At 42.2% G+C, this 17,572-nt stretch overlaps 1 protein-coding gene across 9 annotated transcripts in view; it reads right to left on the reverse strand.

The window, feature by feature from the left end:
- The window catches only part of PDZD2 (PDZ domain containing 2), a 321,088-nt gene that overhangs the window by 54,355 nt on the left and 249,161 nt on the right, over positions 1 to 17,572 (reverse strand). For all 9 annotated transcript variants that reach the window (XM_038402564.2, XM_038402570.2, XM_038402566.2 and 6 more), the window contains one exon: positions 3,217 to 3,328. In XM_038402564.2, the coding sequence (XP_038258492.1) occupies positions 3,217 to 3,328 (112 nt within the window). The remainder of the gene's footprint in view (positions 1 to 3,216; positions 3,329 to 17,572) is intronic.

A 17,572-nucleotide genomic window follows, 5' to 3' on the forward strand; every position in this document is an offset into this window, starting at 1 on the left:
TCCCTGGTCATATGTCCAACCTTCCACTTCTTGTAAGCTTCTTTTTTATGTTTAAGATCCGCTAGGATTTCACCATTAAGCCAAGCTGGTCGCCTGCCATATTTACTATTCTTTCGACTCATCGGGATGGTTTGTCCCTGTAACCTCAACAGGGATTCCTTGAAATACAGCCAGCTCTCCTGGACTCCCTTCCCTTTCATGTTAGTCCCCCAGGGGATCCTGGCCATCTGTTCCCTGAGGGAGTCAAAGTCTGCTTTCCTGAAGTCCAGGGTCCGTATCCTGCTGCTTACCTTTCTTCCCTGCGTCAGGATCCTGAACTCAACCAACTCATGGTCACTGCCTCCCAGATTCCCATCCACTTTTGCTTCCCCCACTAATTCTACCCGGTTTGTGAGCAGCAGGTCAAGAAAAGCGCTCCCCCTAGTTGGCTCCCCTAGCACTTGCACCAGGAAATTGTCCCCTACGCTTTCCAAAAACTTCCTGGATTGTCTATGCACCGCTGTATTGCTCTCCCAGCAGATATCAGGAAAATTAAAGTCACCCATGAGAATCAGGGCATGCGATCTAGTAGCTTCCGTGAGTTGCCGGAAGAAAGCCTCATCCACCTCATCCCCCTGGTCCGGTGGTCTATAGCAGACTCCCACCATGACATCACTCTTGTTGCACACACTTCTAAACCTAATCCAGAGACACTCAGGTTTTTCCACAGTTTCGTACCGGAGCTCTGAGCAGTCATACTGCTCCCTTACATACAGTGCTACTCCCCCACCTTTTCTGCCCTGCCTGTCCTTCCTGAACAGTTTATAACCATCCATGACTGTACTCCAGTCATGTGAGTTATCCCACCAAGTCTCTGTTATTCCAATCACGTCATAATTCCTTGACATCACCAGGACCTCCAGTTCTCCCTGCTTGTTTCCAAGGCTTTGTGCATTTGTATATAAGCACTTGAGATAACCTGTTGATCGCCCCTCATTCCCAGTATGAGGCAGGAGCCCTCCCCTCACAGACATTCCTGCCTGTGCTTCCTCCCGGTATCCCGCTTTCCCACTTACCTCAGGGCTTTGGTCTCCTTCCCCCGGTGAACCTAGTTTAAAGCCCTCCTCACTAGGTTAGCCAGCCTGCTGGCAAAGATGTTCTTTGTATGTATGTGTAGCTACATTCCGCAGTGAAAGGCAGGTTGCATCCACACTTGTTATTACAACATATAGCTACACATGGCAGTGGACAGCTCCAGCAGGGACAACAGGACTCTACACTGCTAAAAACAACAGTGTGAACATGGGAGACATTACTTGCAAGTGTAGACAGCCGTGTAGGGTATATAACCTACATGGCTGTCTACACTTGCAAGTAACGTCTCCCACATTCACACTGTTGTTATATAACCCTAGAGTTCAAGCGTAAAGGGCACTCTGCTCTACTCTACCTGCCTGAGCCACGCGTCACCGTCTACTCTGCTAGCTGGGCATGCAACATCTGTACTCTACATGCTGCCCTAAGTGTAAACATACCTTTAGGCCAGGGGTTCTCAACCTTTTTCTTTTTGAGGCCCCCCCCAACATGCTATAGAAATTCAATGGCCCACCTGTGCCACAACAACTGTTTTTCTGTATATAAAAGCCAGGGCCAGTGTTAGGGGTATCAAGCAGGTCAACTGCCCGTGGCCCCACACCACAGGGGGTTCTGCGAAGCTAAGTTGCTTGGACGTGGGCTTCAGCCCGACCACGGCGGGACTCTGGCTTTGGCTTTCTGCCCTAGGCCCCAGTGAGTGTAATGCAGACCCTGCTTGGCGGACCCCCTGAAACCTGCTCACGCTTTCCCAGGGGGCCCCAAACTGCTGCTTTAGGAGATGTCTGCACTCTCCTATAGTTTGGACTATGGGGATCTGAATAACAATGCTCACCAAAGTGCTGTGCTGTAACTCCCCATGTGGATTCTGCAGGCATGAACTAAAAGGTTCCTAATTCACATTAACATAGTCCTTTTCAAACAGGAATACAACAAGCCCTTAGGTACTTATGTGACCCCATTAACAGTAGTATCTGTGCGCTTCAATCTTTTATCCTTACAACACCTCTCTGAGCTAAGGCAGTGCCGTTGTACCCATTTTACAGATGGGGAACCAAGGCACAGAGACTGACTTTCCCAGAAGTCTGTGGCAGAGCAGGAAATTGAACCTAGGTCTCCAGAGTCCCCAGCTACTGCACCAACTACTGAACCTTCCTTCCTCTCCTGCCTACTCCAACCTATGCCACTCCCAAACAGTGTGCCAGGGTCAGTGTGCCACCCTACTGAGCTTTAGTAGTATCTTATGCTACCATCCTACCAAGTTCAATGAGATAATTCACAGGGTAAGGTGCTCAACTTGGGTGGTGGTGGCAGGATCTGGTTCCACACACACACACACACACACACACACACACACAGTTTTAAATACAAATAAGTATTCATTTCAATTGACGTGATCATGGATTGTCTAAATTCTTGGGGGGACATACAAGCAATTTGGATAAATGGAGAGCCTGTTGACCGGAGGAGTGAGTGATCCCAAACAGACATGGTGATGAGGACGTGTCATTACTGTGATTCAAGTATTTGGAGTTCATGTAAAAGGGAGTTGTACTACTTTCACACTATTTATTGTCAGTCTACTTGAAGGCATGACTTTTTTAATTTGAGATTTAGGTAACAAACAAGCATTTTGCCCTAATGAATGGGATAAAGTGATGGCGTTTTGAAGAGGCCCCCACCCTCAGGGCAGGAATAGCTCAGTGGTTTGCCTGCTAAACCCAGGGTTGTGAGTTCAATTCTTGAGGGGGCCATTTAGGGATCTGGGGCAAAAATTGGGGATTGGTCCTGCTTTGAGCAGGGGTTTGGACTAGATGACCTCCTGAGGTCCCTTCCAACCCTGATAATTAATGATCTAGGATTCTAAATAAATCAAACCAAATACACAGGAAATTTAAGGAATGGTAAATAAAATTCAGTAATGCAGAATTTTGCTTCATTATTCTGCCAAAAACAAGGTTCAGCTCAGCAAGCTCTGCTGAATGCGAACATTGTGCAGTTCAAATTCCCCATCCAAATCAAACTATCCTGAGGTCCAACAGAAATAAAACCTAGCTCTGCTTAATTAGGTTTCGCACCTAGCCCACTCTGTTTGATGTGCAAGAGCTCTGCAGTGGCATATGCTCTTTAATTCATACGCTTTACCTTGGGATCGGCTTCTGTATTTCAATATACCACCTCCCAGCGTCGGACTTTGGCAGTTCCCTTTGGTCACTTCCACATTAGCAGGATCTGGAGACTTATTGGTTTCTGTCATCTGAAAAATAAGAAAAAGGAATATATTGAAGAAACTAGCCAAGGTGATGGAATTGGTCTCATTTTTACCAGTGTTTTCTAGTGGGAAGAAAATTCCACTGTATATATTCCACTTACAATTTATTTTTTTTTCCCTGAAAGTTTAGAATTCTATTAAACTAGTTTTATGTGAGCCAGAAAATTCAGCAGAGTCTTTACAGAGATTTCAATGGATCCCTTTTGACATTACTGAATAACTTCATCCATCCATCTATATATTTTAAGAGCACCATCCTGCAGTCTTTACTCATGCAAAATTCTCAGAGAGAAGGAAGTTTAAGTCAGGAATACAGGATTTGACACTGATCATTTTATTACCCTCAGTAAAGTTGTAGGGCAGATCTCCACTGCTTATTCTCCATTTAGTCAGCTCACCAAACTTCCACTGACCGTCCGCTTTGTAGGGGAAACCACATAGAAACCATGTTATTTTATTAATATCAATATAGTGAATATTGATGAGTCTGCCATACAAAAAGCTAGCTTAATAGACTGTTGTTAAGATTACACAGCTAAGTACTCAAAAGTCTGGCAAGGTTATATGCACAGTCTTAACTCTAGGAGTACTTGTGGCACCTTAGAGACTAACAAATTTATTAGAGCATAAGCTTTCGTGAGCTACAGCTCACTTCATCGGATGCATTTGGTGGAAAAAACAGAGGAGAGATTTATATACACACACACAGAGAACATGAAACAATGGGTTTATCATACACACTGTAAGGAGAGTGATCACTTAAGATAAGCCATCACCAACAGCAGGGGGGGGAAGGAGGAAAACCTTTCATGGTGACAAGCAGGTAGGCTAATTCCAGCAGTTAACAAGAATATCAGAGAAACTACAGCATTTGCTCAAGAAACTCCCTGAAAAAGCACAAGAACAAATCCGCACAGACACACCCCTGGAGCCAGGACCTGGGGTATTCTATCTGCTACCCAAGATCCATAAACCTGGAAATCCTGGACGCCCCATCATCTCAGGCATTGGCACCCTGACAGCAGGATTGTCTGGCTATGTAGACTCCCTCCTCAGGCCCTTCGTTACCAGCACTCCCAGCTATCTTCGAGACACCACCGATTTCCTGAGGAAACTACAGTCCATTGGTGATCTTCCTAAAAACACCATCCTAGCCACTATGGATGTAGAAGCCCTCTACACCAACATTCCACACAAAGATGGACTACAAGCCGTCAGGAACAATATCCCCGATACTGTCACGGCTAACCTGGTGGCAGAACTTTGTGACTTTGTCCTGACCCATAACTATTTCACATTTGGTGACAATGTATACCTTCAAATCAGCGGCACTGCGATGGGTACCCGCATGGCCCCACAGTATGCCAACATTTTTATGGCTGACTTAGAACAATGCTTCCTCAGCTCTCGTTCCCTAATGCCCCTACTCTACTTGCGCTACATTGATGACATCTTCATCATCTGGACCCATGGAAAAGAAGCTCTTGAGGAATTCCACCATGATTTCAACAATTTCCATCCCACCATCAACCTCAGCCTGGACCAGTCCACACAAGAGATCCACTTCCTGGACACTACGGTGCTAATAAGCGATGGTCACATAAACACCACCCTATTTCGGAAACCTACTGACCGCTATTCCTACCTACATGCCTCTAGCTTTCATCCAGATCATACCACTCGATCCATTGTCTACAGCCAAGCGCTACGATATAACCGCATTTGCTCCAACCCCTCAGACAGAGACAAACACCTACAAGATCTCTATCATGCATTCCTACAACTACAGTACCCACCTGCTGAAGTGAAGAAACAGATTGACAGAGCCAGAAGAGTACCCAGAAGTCACCTACTACAGGACAGGCCCAACAAAGAAAACAACAGAACGCCACTAGCCATCACCTTCAGCCCCCAACTAAAACCCCTCCAACGCATCATCAAGGATCTACAACCTATCCTGAAGGACGAGCCATCGCTCTCTCAGATCTTGGGAGACAGACCAGTCCTTGCTTACAGACAGCCCCCCAATCTGAAGCAAATACTCACCAGCAACCACACACCACACAACAGAACCACTAACCCAGGAACCTATCCTTGCAACAAAGCCCGTTGCCAACTCTGTCCACATATCTATTCAGGGGATACCATCATAGGGCCTAATCACATCAGCCACACCATCAGAGGCTCGTTCACCTGTGCATCTACCAATGTGATATATGCCATCATGTGCCAGCAATGCCCCTCTGCCATGTACATTGGCCAAACTGGACAGTCTCTACGTAAAAGAATGAATGGACACAAATCAGACGTCAAGAATTATAACATTCAAAAACCAGTTGGAGAACACTTCAATCTCTCTGGTCACTCGATCACAGACCTAAGAGTGGCTATACTTCAACAAAAAAGCTTCAAAAACAGACTCCAACGAGAGACTGCTGAATTGGAATTAATTTGCAAACTGGATACAATTAACTTAGGCTTGAATAGAGACTGGGAATGGATGAGTCATTACACAAAGTAAAACTATTTCCCCATGGTATTTCTCCCTCCCACCCCACCCCCCACTGTTCCTCTGATATTCTTGTTAACTGCTGGAATTAGCCTACCTGCTTGTCACCATGAAAGGTTTTCCTCCTTCCCCCCCCCTGCTGTTGGTGATGGCTTATCTTAAGTGATCACTCTCCTTACAGTGTGTATGATAAACCCATTGTTTCATGTTCTCTGTGTGTGTGTGTATATAAATCTCTCCTCTGTTTTTTCCACCAAATGCATCCGATGAAGTGAGCTGTAGCTCACGAAAGCTTATGCTCTAATAAATTTGTTAGTCTCTAAGGTGCCACAAGTCCTCCTTTTCTTTTTGCGAATACAGACTAACACGGCTGCTACTCTGAAACCTGAGTCTTAACTCTGATGCCTTGTGCAGATGCATTAGGATGCAGAGGGTTTGATTATTCACTACCTAGCATCTTGTGATGTCATCTACACATGTGCAAAGTGGGTGAAAAAGGTTGGCATCTGCATACGTAGAGGTGGCAATACAAGGTGCAATCAAGCTTATAGTCTTCAATGACATGATCAGATTTGAGAGCCCCACCCCTGCACATGCTGAGAGGCGCACAGCAAATTTGGAACACTCCTTATGAAATGTACAATTAGCCCTCCTCAATATCTGTGCACCCTACAAGATCCACACCAATGCTTCCCCCAACCCCACAAGTTGTTATGCAGGTGCAGTAGTAATATATTTTCCCAGATATGTCACTTCACAATTATCTTTGAAGTGTTCACATGCATTGGTGAATCCTCTCTTAGTTGTGCACTTTATAAACATAGGTAAAGTAGCTAAAATGCATGCTCAGTACAATTTTGGAAGGTTTCTGTCACAGGGGAAAAAATCAAAACTCAAATTTCCACTGGAAAAGCAAAGGAACTTTTCCTAAGTATAGGCTATTTTCCAGACAAATTTCACCTTTCAGCACTCAGGCAATTTCATACTAAAAATGGCTGAACTGCTTCTGCTCAAAATTTCCCCAAAAGACTTCACTGTTTATGCAGAGCCAAAGCCTGTAAAAATTCTGCTCAACAGTTGAAAGTTTCAGAAGATAATAAGTGACTGATAACAGGCTTGAAATGGAAACTGTTACGCAACCCTAACTCTACCGGCCATAGCTCCTACTACTATAATGCTATACATAATGTTTAACACTTACATTCCAGCGATTTCTTGGTGATATTGCAAGGTACCATAGCCGCAATCTCAGGGCTCTATTCTATTGCTCAATGGTTTGTAACTCACTTCTGTATAATCTAAATGACTCATCTAAAGAGTAAGAGAACTCTATTCTCCTAACAATATTATTGCATCCAATTTAGGTTGGCTTATATACCCAAGAGGGGATAACTCATTCCAGAAGAGATGCAAGGATCAAGCCAAAAGAAGTCACTGGGACAGGACCAAAATATCACTTCAGCTCTTCCCAAAAGCTCTCAGCTCTTGGAAAATATGCCTAAAATACAGCAGTGATAGTTAGACCTGATCCAGGACTGCTATAATTTACACCATCCTAATCTACAGCCAGTAATTCCTTGCCTGTTCATATACAGTAAACAATCTTGAATCTCATGACAAAAGTCACTTACGCTGACATAGAGTGTCATATATCTAGTTATTTTAAAGCCCTAAAGAACAACACAGGGATGCCGGGATGCTGCTCACTCTTTCAGAGATGACAGGACTGTTCATGATTTGTAGCTCAGGGAGGCAGGGAACATAGGACCAGGGATGCTTGAATGCAGGCAGCTGTGTTTCTCTCTGCTCTGCATCTATATTGCTGTCATTCACTCACCATGATGTGATGAACTGTTATGTTAATTTAGCATGCCTGCTGCCTCTGCAGCCTCAGAAAGCTGGAAAGAGTATACAAATGAGGCCACACCATAATTTACATATTCATTTACTGTGCATTCTCATTTGCATAAACACCCTACTTTCTATTCTATCCACCCCTATAAAAGCTATCATCTGCCCTCTTGAGTTTCCTTTTAACCTGCTGGCCTGATTCCCCTACCTCTTCATGTCTCTCCCCCTACTCCCCCTTCAAATTTCCTCTCTGGCTTTCTCTTCCACAGATCTTCCATCACACCTACAGCCTGTCCCTTACAGCTGTAGGGATAAATGAAAACAATGCTCTCCCTCACACTGTTCAGCTTTGCTCTAGCAGTGTCTGTCTGTCTCTGGGCAGGCTGAAGGCTAATTTCTAGGCATGGTCTTTATAGTTAGAATCCTCCCATGGCGAGATTTCTACGACTAATGAGACCCTGCCTACAGGAGAATGTGGCCATGGAGATTCAGGCTAAAACAACTCCCTTATAGCACTGTAGCTAAGCAGGAGATTTAAACTATTGGTCTGGAGCAGCCACCACAGGAGACTTAAACATCCTGGATCTTGGCAATGTAGTTTTCAGGCTACACTCAATTTGCAGTTTGAGCAAAGGCTCAGGACAAAACGCATGAACCAACTTTTGCAGAATAAGGTAAGACACATTCAGCAATTACGTTAAGCTTGGAGTTGGGAGGGGAGGAAGGAAGAATCCCCACCTCTGTCATTGAAATCAACCCCAGTATTTTGCAAAATCACCTGAATCTTTCCACTGCACCTATGACCATACACTCATATGCAATAATAAGCAAGCTATCAATCTGCAAACACCTAGAAGATAACAGAACCATAGAATTGTACGACTGGAAGGGACCTCGAGAGGTCATTTTGTTCAGTCCCCTGCACTCATGGAAGGACTAAGCATTATCTAGACCAGCGGTGTCCAATACGTTCGTCACTAGCCACACGTGGCTAATAGGCTATTGAATTGTGGCTAATGCTTGTGGCTTTTTTATAATGTGGCTAATAAGAAAAATTCAAAACCACAAGTATGGCTAGCAGTGTGGCTAGCATTGAATTTCTGTTGGACACCATGGATCTAGACTATCCCTTGCTATGTGTGATATTTTGACTTTAGTAAGGCTTTTGATACTGTCTCACATGATCTTCTCATAAACTAATGAGGCAAATACAGCCTAGATGGATTTACTATAACTGATTGGAAAACCGCTCCCAGGGAGTAGTTATCAGGGGTCACAGTCAAACTGTGAAGGGCATATCAAGTGAAGTCCCGCAGGGATCAGTTCTGGGTCCAGTTCTGTTCAATATCTTCATCAATGATTTAGATAATGTCAGAGAGAATACACTTATAAAGTACCAAGCTGGGATGGGTTGCAAGTGCTTTGGAGGACAGGATTAAAATCCAAAATGACCTGGAAAAACTGGAGAAATTGTCTGAAGGAAATAGGATGAAATTCAATAAGGACACATGCAAAGTACTCCACTTAGGAAGGATCAATCAACTGCACTCATACAAAATGAGAAATGACTTCCTAGGAAGGAGCACTGCAGAAAGGGATCTGGAGGTTGTAGTGGATTGAAAACTATATACGAGTCAACAGCGTAACACTGTTGCAAAAAAAATGCAAACATCATTCTGGGATGTATTAGCAGGAGTGTTGTCAGCAAGACAAGAAGTAATTCTTCTGTTCTACTCCATGCATATATAGCCTTAACTAAAGTCGTGTGTCCAGTTGTGGGTGCCACATTTCAGAAAAGATGTGGACAAATTGGTGAAAGTCCAGAGAAGAGCAACCAAAATGATTAAAGGTCTAGAAAACATGACCTCTAAGGGGAGATTAAAAACTTGGCTTTGTTTAGTCTGGAGAAGAGAAGATGTGGGGGAGGGCATGATAACAGTGTTCAAGAAAAAAAAGGTTGTTACAAGGAGGAGGGAAAAATTGTTCTCTTTAACCTCTGAAGATAGTACAAGAAGCAATGGGCTTAAATTGCAGCAAGGGAGATTCAGGTTAGGCATTAAGAAAAACTTCCCCTCAGGGTATTAAGCACTGGAACAAATTGCCTAGGGAGGTTGTGGAATCTCCGTCATTGAAGGTTTTCAAGAACAGGCTAGACAAACACCTGTCAGGAATGGTCTGGTTATTATGTAGTCCTGACTTGAGTGCAGGGGACCGGACTAGACCAGTGGTTCTCAGACTTTCCAGACTACTGTACACCTTTCAGGAGTCTGAATGGTTTTGTGTACCCCACATTTTGCCTCACTTAAAAACTACTTGCTGACAAAATCAGGCATAAAAATACAAAAGTGTCACAGCACACTATTACTGAAAAATTGCTTAATTTCTCATTTTTAGCATATAATTATACAATAAATCAATTAGAACATAAACATTGTACTTACATTTCAGTGTATAGTATATACAGCAGTATAAACAAGTAATTGTCTGTATGAAATTTCAGTTTGTAGTGACTTCACTAGTGCTTTTTATGTAGCTTGTTGTAAAACTAGGCAAATATCTAGATGAGTTGATGCATCTCCTGGAAGATCTCTGTGTACCCCCAGGGGTACGCATACCCCTGGTTGAGAACCACTGAACTAGATGACCTCTTGAGGTCCCTTCCAGTCCCACACTTCTACGATTCTATGGTTCCATATAAGCCAGGGTCCTATAAAGAGGAAACACCCAAACTGTGTGTGATGTCCCGAAGGTCAATTGCATGCAAATACACATGATCGAAATAAAGCCCCAAGATATTCTTATTGGCTTCTTGGATTATATTATATCCAACTTGGTTTCAGACTACTATAAAAAGTAACAAAAAACAAGGTAATTTAGATATTCTTTCTTATTGTTACAAAACAAACGTTTATTTGACACAGGCTAAAAGCCTTTGGGGAAGGCATTCTAGAATTTTCAATATACATCCATGATAGAGACATTATTATTTAAATTGATGCTGTTGTATAATAAACTACCTGAGGTTTTATTATGCTGTAAAAACAATTAGAAATCCAAACCATGGTGCTTCTAAGAACAGACCTTTGTCTGGTTTCAGAGTAGCAGCCGTGTTAGTCTGTATTCGCAAAAAGAAAAGGAGTACTTGTGGCACCTTAGAGACTAACAAATTTATTAGAGCATAAGCTTTCGTGAGCTACAGCTCACTTCATCGGATGCATTTGGTGGAAAAAACAGAGGAGAGTTGTCTGTAATCTCTGGCTCTAAACGTGGTTGTTTTGTCATAACTCGAAAGAAAAATGTGACTCTGCCCTATTATTCTGGCCACATGGGAATGTATCTTTTGAACGACTAGAATCTGTAGTCCTGCCATCTTAATTTTCCTTGCTTTGCAGGAAGTGAGGTGATTATTTCAATTCTGTATGCATCTCATTAAATGAACCCAGGAAATCCTGTTCAAGGCTGTTTCATTGTTAGGACAGCAGGAGCTGTAACACATGCTGTAGTTTGAAGAGGTCTAAAACTAGAAAATTCTGCCCCATTCATTTAGTAACGTCAGCATTCAGTGATTGTGACATCTCATTTGCTTCCAAGGGGAAACAGGGCTATCATGAACACAGAGCTCTGGCATTAATACAGCATGAGGGGATACTCCAGAGTCTCTTCTCAGGCAAAACCCCAGCTGGACCAGGTCCTTAATTAGGCAAGATGAAGAACAGCATTATAAAAGAGAATGCATTCTACTGAACCACAAACATCTTGGCAATCATCACAAATTGACAAAGCAAAGCACCACACTAGGGATTATACAATAGAATAAGCAAACTGTTTACTGCTGCTGCTGAGATGATAAGCTGTTGTCTTTCCCATCAGTGAATATATTTAACACCTCATGCAAGATCCCACTGTGTTTCTTCATTGAGGAGAGCAAATAGAAGATAGACACAGTTTGTTTCCTAAATGTGAAGTGAACTGATAGACAGATAGCACAAAATAATTGGAAAGGTCTCTCTCTAGCCTGCAGAACCAGCTCCCAGCCTATCACCACAGGGTCAGCTGCAGCAGGGCAGATCAATTGGCCACTCTAAAAAAAATTTTAAAAGACCATCTAAGCCCCTGTACACATCAAAATTTCACATGCTTTTTAGAATGACACTTGCTCTTTTTCTGTCCTGGTAAATAACCAATGTGCAGAAACAACATTTTCTTCTTAAACATGATGTTAAACAACATCTACTTCCAGTCCTGCGATTCAATGATGCCATTTAAATATATTTGTCATAAAATAACATTCTTATACATATAGGGCATGATTCATAGGAACATAGGAATTGCCACACTGGATCAAGCCAGTGGTCCATCTATCCTAGTATCCCGTCTCCAACAGCGGCCAGTGCCTGTTGCTTCAGAGAAAGGTGCAAAAAAACCCCAGAGTAGACAGATATGGGATAACCTGACTTGAAGGGAAGTTTCTTCCTAACACCTACAGGTTGTTTTATGCCCTAAAGCTTAAGAGTTTTATTCCTTCCAAAATTTACTTTCTTTTCGATTGGTAACTCTGGATTTTCTTGTTATCCATATAGTCTTTTCTTGAATCTTCCTAAGCATTTGGTCTTAAATACAGCTTGAGGCAATGGGTTCAAAGGCTAATTGTACATTAAGTGGAAAACACTCCCTTTTTCAGTCTTAAATTTGCTCCCTTTCAGTTTAGAAGCATAGGACATAGGACTGAAGGGACACCCTGGGTCGAGTCCAGTCCCCTGCTATCATAAGCAACCCCATTGATAAACTTATGAAGCTCCATCTTAAAACTAGTTAGGATGTTTTTGCACACTATTCCTACTGGATTCCAGACGCTATTCAGAATCTCACTCCTCTGTTGGTTAGAAACCTCCTAACTACTTTTTTTTTAAAAAAGGCTCCAGAAGCAATCCTGGCAATTACAGGCCAGTAAGGCTAACTTCAGTATCAGGCAAATTGGTTGAAACTATAGCAACAGAATTATCAGACACATAGATCAATACGAGTTGTTGGGGAACAGTCAACATGGCTTTTGTAAAAGGAAATCATGCTTCAATAATCTATTAGGATTCTTTGAGGGGGTCAACAAACATGTGGACAGGAGTGATCCAGTGGATATAGTGTACTTGGACTTGCAGAAAGCCTTTGACAAGGTCCCTTATCAAAGCCTCTTAAGCAAAGTAAGTGGTCATGGAATAAGAAGGAAGGTTCTCTCATGGATTAGTAACTTAAAAGCTTAAAAGACAGGAAACAAAGAGTAGGAGTAAATGGGTAGTTTTCAGAATGGAGAAAGGTAAATAGTGGTATTCCCCAGGGATCTGTACTGGCACCAGTGCTGTTCAACGTATTCATAAATGATCTGGAAAAACAGGTAAATAGTGAGGTGGGAAAATTTAGACGATACAAAATTACTCAAGATAGTTAAGTCCAAAGCAGACTTGAAGAGTTACAAAGGGATCTCACAAAACTGGGTGACTGGGCAACAAAACGCCAAATGAAATTCAATGTTGATAAATACAACATAATACATATTGGAAACCATAATCCCAACTATACATACCAAATGATGGGGTCTAAATTAGCCGTTACCACTCAAGAAAGAGATCTTGGAGTCATTGTGCAGCGGCAGTCAAAAAAGCTAACAGAATGCTAAGAACCATTAGGAAAGGGATAGATAATAACACAGTAAATATTATAATGGCACTATATAAATCCATGGTACGCCACACCTTGAATACTGAATGTAGATCTGGTTGCCCCATCCCAAAACAGATATATTGGAATAGGAAAAAGTCCAGAGAAGGGCAACAAAAGTAATTACGGGTATGAAACAGCTTCCCCATGAGGAGAGATTATAAAGACTGGGACTTTTCATCTTGGAAAAGAGATGACTTAGGGGAATGTGATAGAGGTCTATAAAGTCATGAATAGTGAGCAGAAAGCGCATAAGGAAGTGTTATTTACCCCTTCTTGAATCGGGATCACCCATTGAAATTAATACACAGCAGGTTTAAAATAAACAAAAGGAAGTACTTCTTCACACAACACACAATCAACCTGTGGAACTCATAGCCAGGGAATGTTGTGAAAGCCAAAACTGTATCTGGGTTCAAAAAAGAATTAGATAAGTTCTTGGATGACAGGTCCATCAATGGCTAGTAGCCAAAATGGCCAGGGATGCAACCCTATACTCTGGGTGTCCCTAGCTTCTGACTGCCAGAAGCTGGATCACTCTATAATTGCCCTGTTTTGTTCATTCACTCTAACGCACTTAGCATTGGCTACTGTCCGAAGACAGGACACTGAATTAGATGGACCATATGGCCGTTCTTATCTTCTAACTTCCCATCTAAATTTATTCATGGCCAGTTTATACCTCTTTCATTGAATGCCCCTAAATTATGAGCAGCAGACTGGATCGCTACAACTTTCTGCAAATGTGACTGACATTGAAAGCAATGCAGAGGTGACACATTGTACAAAACATGGCTGCCAGACTCATCAGTTGGACAGGCCACCAAGAACTCCACTACCAGTTGGTCTGCTTACACTGCAGTTCAAGGTCTCAGTACATATTTCCAAAGCCGTTAAGTCAGAACTCAGCTCTGTCAGCAGCCGACTCTACGGCTCAGAAAAACTGCTGCTCCCTGCTACTAGATAATGCAGCTTACAAAGCTCAGGTTGATATGCCTGGGAACTACAGATAAAGCATCTTTGGCTGAGGGGCTCTGGCTGTAGAACAAGCTCACAGAACGGTTTAGGCTGATCCAGAGTTAATCAGCTTTAGGGCATGCTACAAGACCCTCTTTTTTGACAAAGCATTCCCTCCATGATCTGAATGATAGAAAATTTTCCAGTAAATAAAAATCCAAGCAGAACCAGGGCCAGGAGCTGACCAGGAAACACCATGAAGTCTACTAGGGGTCTCTCTCTGGAGATCTAATTAACCAGGTAAGTGTTTAGTTACTAGAGCGACTGGCACCACAGAGAAGCTGCTCCCTCCCCAAAAAGTAAGGACTGAGTTGGGCTCTTAATGTTATAACCCAAAGTAGAGAGGGTATGAAGATGCCTGGCACCACCCAGACATCCAGGGGATCCTTTGATTCAGCACATTTACCAAGGCAGTCTCTACCTATGGGGTTTCCAGAGGAGACAAGCTGCACGTTAAAGTTTGCTTCCTTTGGTGAAACAAACACTAGCAAAAAGAAAAGGAGTAGTTGTGGCACCTTAGAGACTAACAAATTGGTGCCACAAGTACTCCTTTTCTTTTTGCGAATACAAACTAACACGGCTGCTACTCTGAAACCAAACACTAGCAGGCTTTCCTAAGGGGCAGCTCTGGAAATTACCCTTGCTGGTCCCATAGTGTGCAATTTGTACCTCCTTTGAACCCACCATTCACTAAATGAACATACTAGAAACCTCTGCTTTCATGCCTGGCAAGGAAATCAGGAAGTAAGATAAATGTTCAACAGCTGGAACCACCCTGTAATTTTCTGAATAGATGGAAATGCTACATAAACAACTCAAAGTGGTCTCCTTAAGAGTGCTGGGTCTATCACTCTACTGAATGTCTGAATTCAACAGCATGCCTATACATAGTAATACAACAGAGGTGTGACACTTTACTTTTTAAAAGGAACACTACTGTCCAATGTGACATGTGCAAACTCTGATCGATCCTGATTTTATGTCAGTTTACTAAATCCCTGTATTTCTTCAGTGGAAAAATGTTCAGGTTGCACCTAGCTAGGAGTGTGCAAACCCTGCATTTGAAATGTACCCCAGCATTCATGAGCACAAGATCAGTTACAGCATATCTAGGTACCTGTGGGTGACTGCACAGCACACCAGGAGAAGAGGATTTGGGGTGTAGTTTAGTTACCCACATAGGAAAATTTAGTCCTCAATATATTTTCCCCCCAACAAATACTTGAATAGTTTCTTTAGAAATCAGTGTCAGCACCCTAGTACTTTCATTCAAACCTACAACAATAATTTGTCGGGTCCATGGGACAGAAGGGAAAGACCATAAGCCCAGATCCTACAAGTTATTCAATGCAGGTGGACCTCTGAAGCCAATGTCACTCTGTGCTGGCACCACAGATCCACCCATGGGCGGTAGCCTGCAGGGTTAGGGCATTAGGTAAGAAAAGCAGATTTCATTTCCATGCTTTCAACTGGCTATTAAAAGTTAAAGTGAATAAAAGTGATTTTTAAAAGTAAGAACTTTAGCAATGTTCTTTTAAATAGAAACACACACAGGAAATTGCTTGTACCATTAGTCTCTGTTGTGGCAGAAATCTTAGGGAGGCAGCCATTGACAGGCTCCCTCTTGGCCCTAGAGATAATGAGATCCACCCAGCTAAACCTATCTCTCATCACTTTAGATTAGCTTTGTTTTCGTCTGCTATACAACATGCTTTTTCACCTTAAACAGTTTTTGGACTGAATTAAATTAAATTAAATTCATAATAAATATTTCTGAAAAATCCATAATAACACTCTTGTTCTATTTTTGTTTCAATATTCAAGATTTGAAGACAATGTTAGATAGGGTAATGATATGTTTATTTGCCGTATGTTATTCAGCCACTAGATGTCTCTGTGTGCTGCATAGAATTCTAAGAAGGCTCTTCAAAGGTAAACAAAGGAGACAAACTTGGAACTCAAGCTGTGTGGAAGCCTATTTGTGTCTATAGCTTGTAATTGTTTTCTCTAATTAATGTCCCCTGTTTAGGATAGATTGTGATTCCATATATGATAACAGAGAATACAGCTCTTTATTTTATTTTCAGGGGGACTTTTTGTTCACATATGGAGGGTGGAAGAACACAGGAAGCAGTCTTTATGCATAGTCACAATGTATAAATAGCTCTGCTGAGAACATCAGATCTCGCTTACATTCTCAAAGCCAACAATTGGAGGGTACATTTCCATGATATTTTTGGTATAGCACTTTGGAATTAGTTTTTAAAACAGTGTTTGTGTCATACTGAGTAAATACCCAAGTATTGCATATCGTGCTATCTAGCGTCTTTCATACCTGAATAAAGGCTCTAAAGCCTTATGTACATATTAATGTGGATTGTATTTTTTCAAGAACAGCATGTCTAAAATATAATTTAACTGATCCCAGCTAGGGTTGGATTGTATACAGTTACAAGAATTTGGGGATAAACAATCTGCAGATGTGATGAAACAACATTTATGATAACTCTCAAAGTCCTGGTGCCTTTATTATCTTTATGTTAATGTCCGCTAGACTCCAGGGCCATGATAGAATTCGTTTCATTCTAATGTCACGGGGAGGTTATTTTTAGGTTGCTAAAGGCAGTTCATTTCCACCAAACCTGGGCAGCTATCCAAGTGGCCAAGAGAGAAATAGCTGGCTACTATATCTGCTGCTTTGTGGAAAGATCTCTCATTCACAAAGGAAAAGGGGCCTGGAGACCCGGCATTGCAGATAAAGTACGTTTCCATTACTGTGTTGACTTTAAAACATTTCACATGGAAGAATGAGAATTACAACCCTAGAGAGCATGAAGGGCACCTTAATGTCTTCCAGGGGTTTCTCAAACTCATCCATAGTGTGGAGCACATTTTATCAGACAACCTGTCACTTAACTACTACCTGCTCCCATTCATGATGGCAGATGCCACCTCCCCTTTGTGATTATACAACATTCCTGTGGCAACCGAAGTAATTGCTTAGATGGAAGAATCATATCAGGAAAGAGTCCTTTTAGCTTCTTGTAATGCGACACAGCAGCTGGGATTACTTGGATGCACCAGGTATACTCACATGAATAAGGCAAACTGGATTTGGCCTCTAGACTTTTTTGCAGCCA

The sequence above is a fragment of the Dermochelys coriacea genome, chromosome 5 (assembly GCF_009764565.3).
Source record: "Dermochelys coriacea isolate rDerCor1 chromosome 5, rDerCor1.pri.v4, whole genome shotgun sequence".
Taxonomy (NCBI): domain Eukaryota; kingdom Metazoa; phylum Chordata; order Testudines; family Dermochelyidae; genus Dermochelys; species Dermochelys coriacea.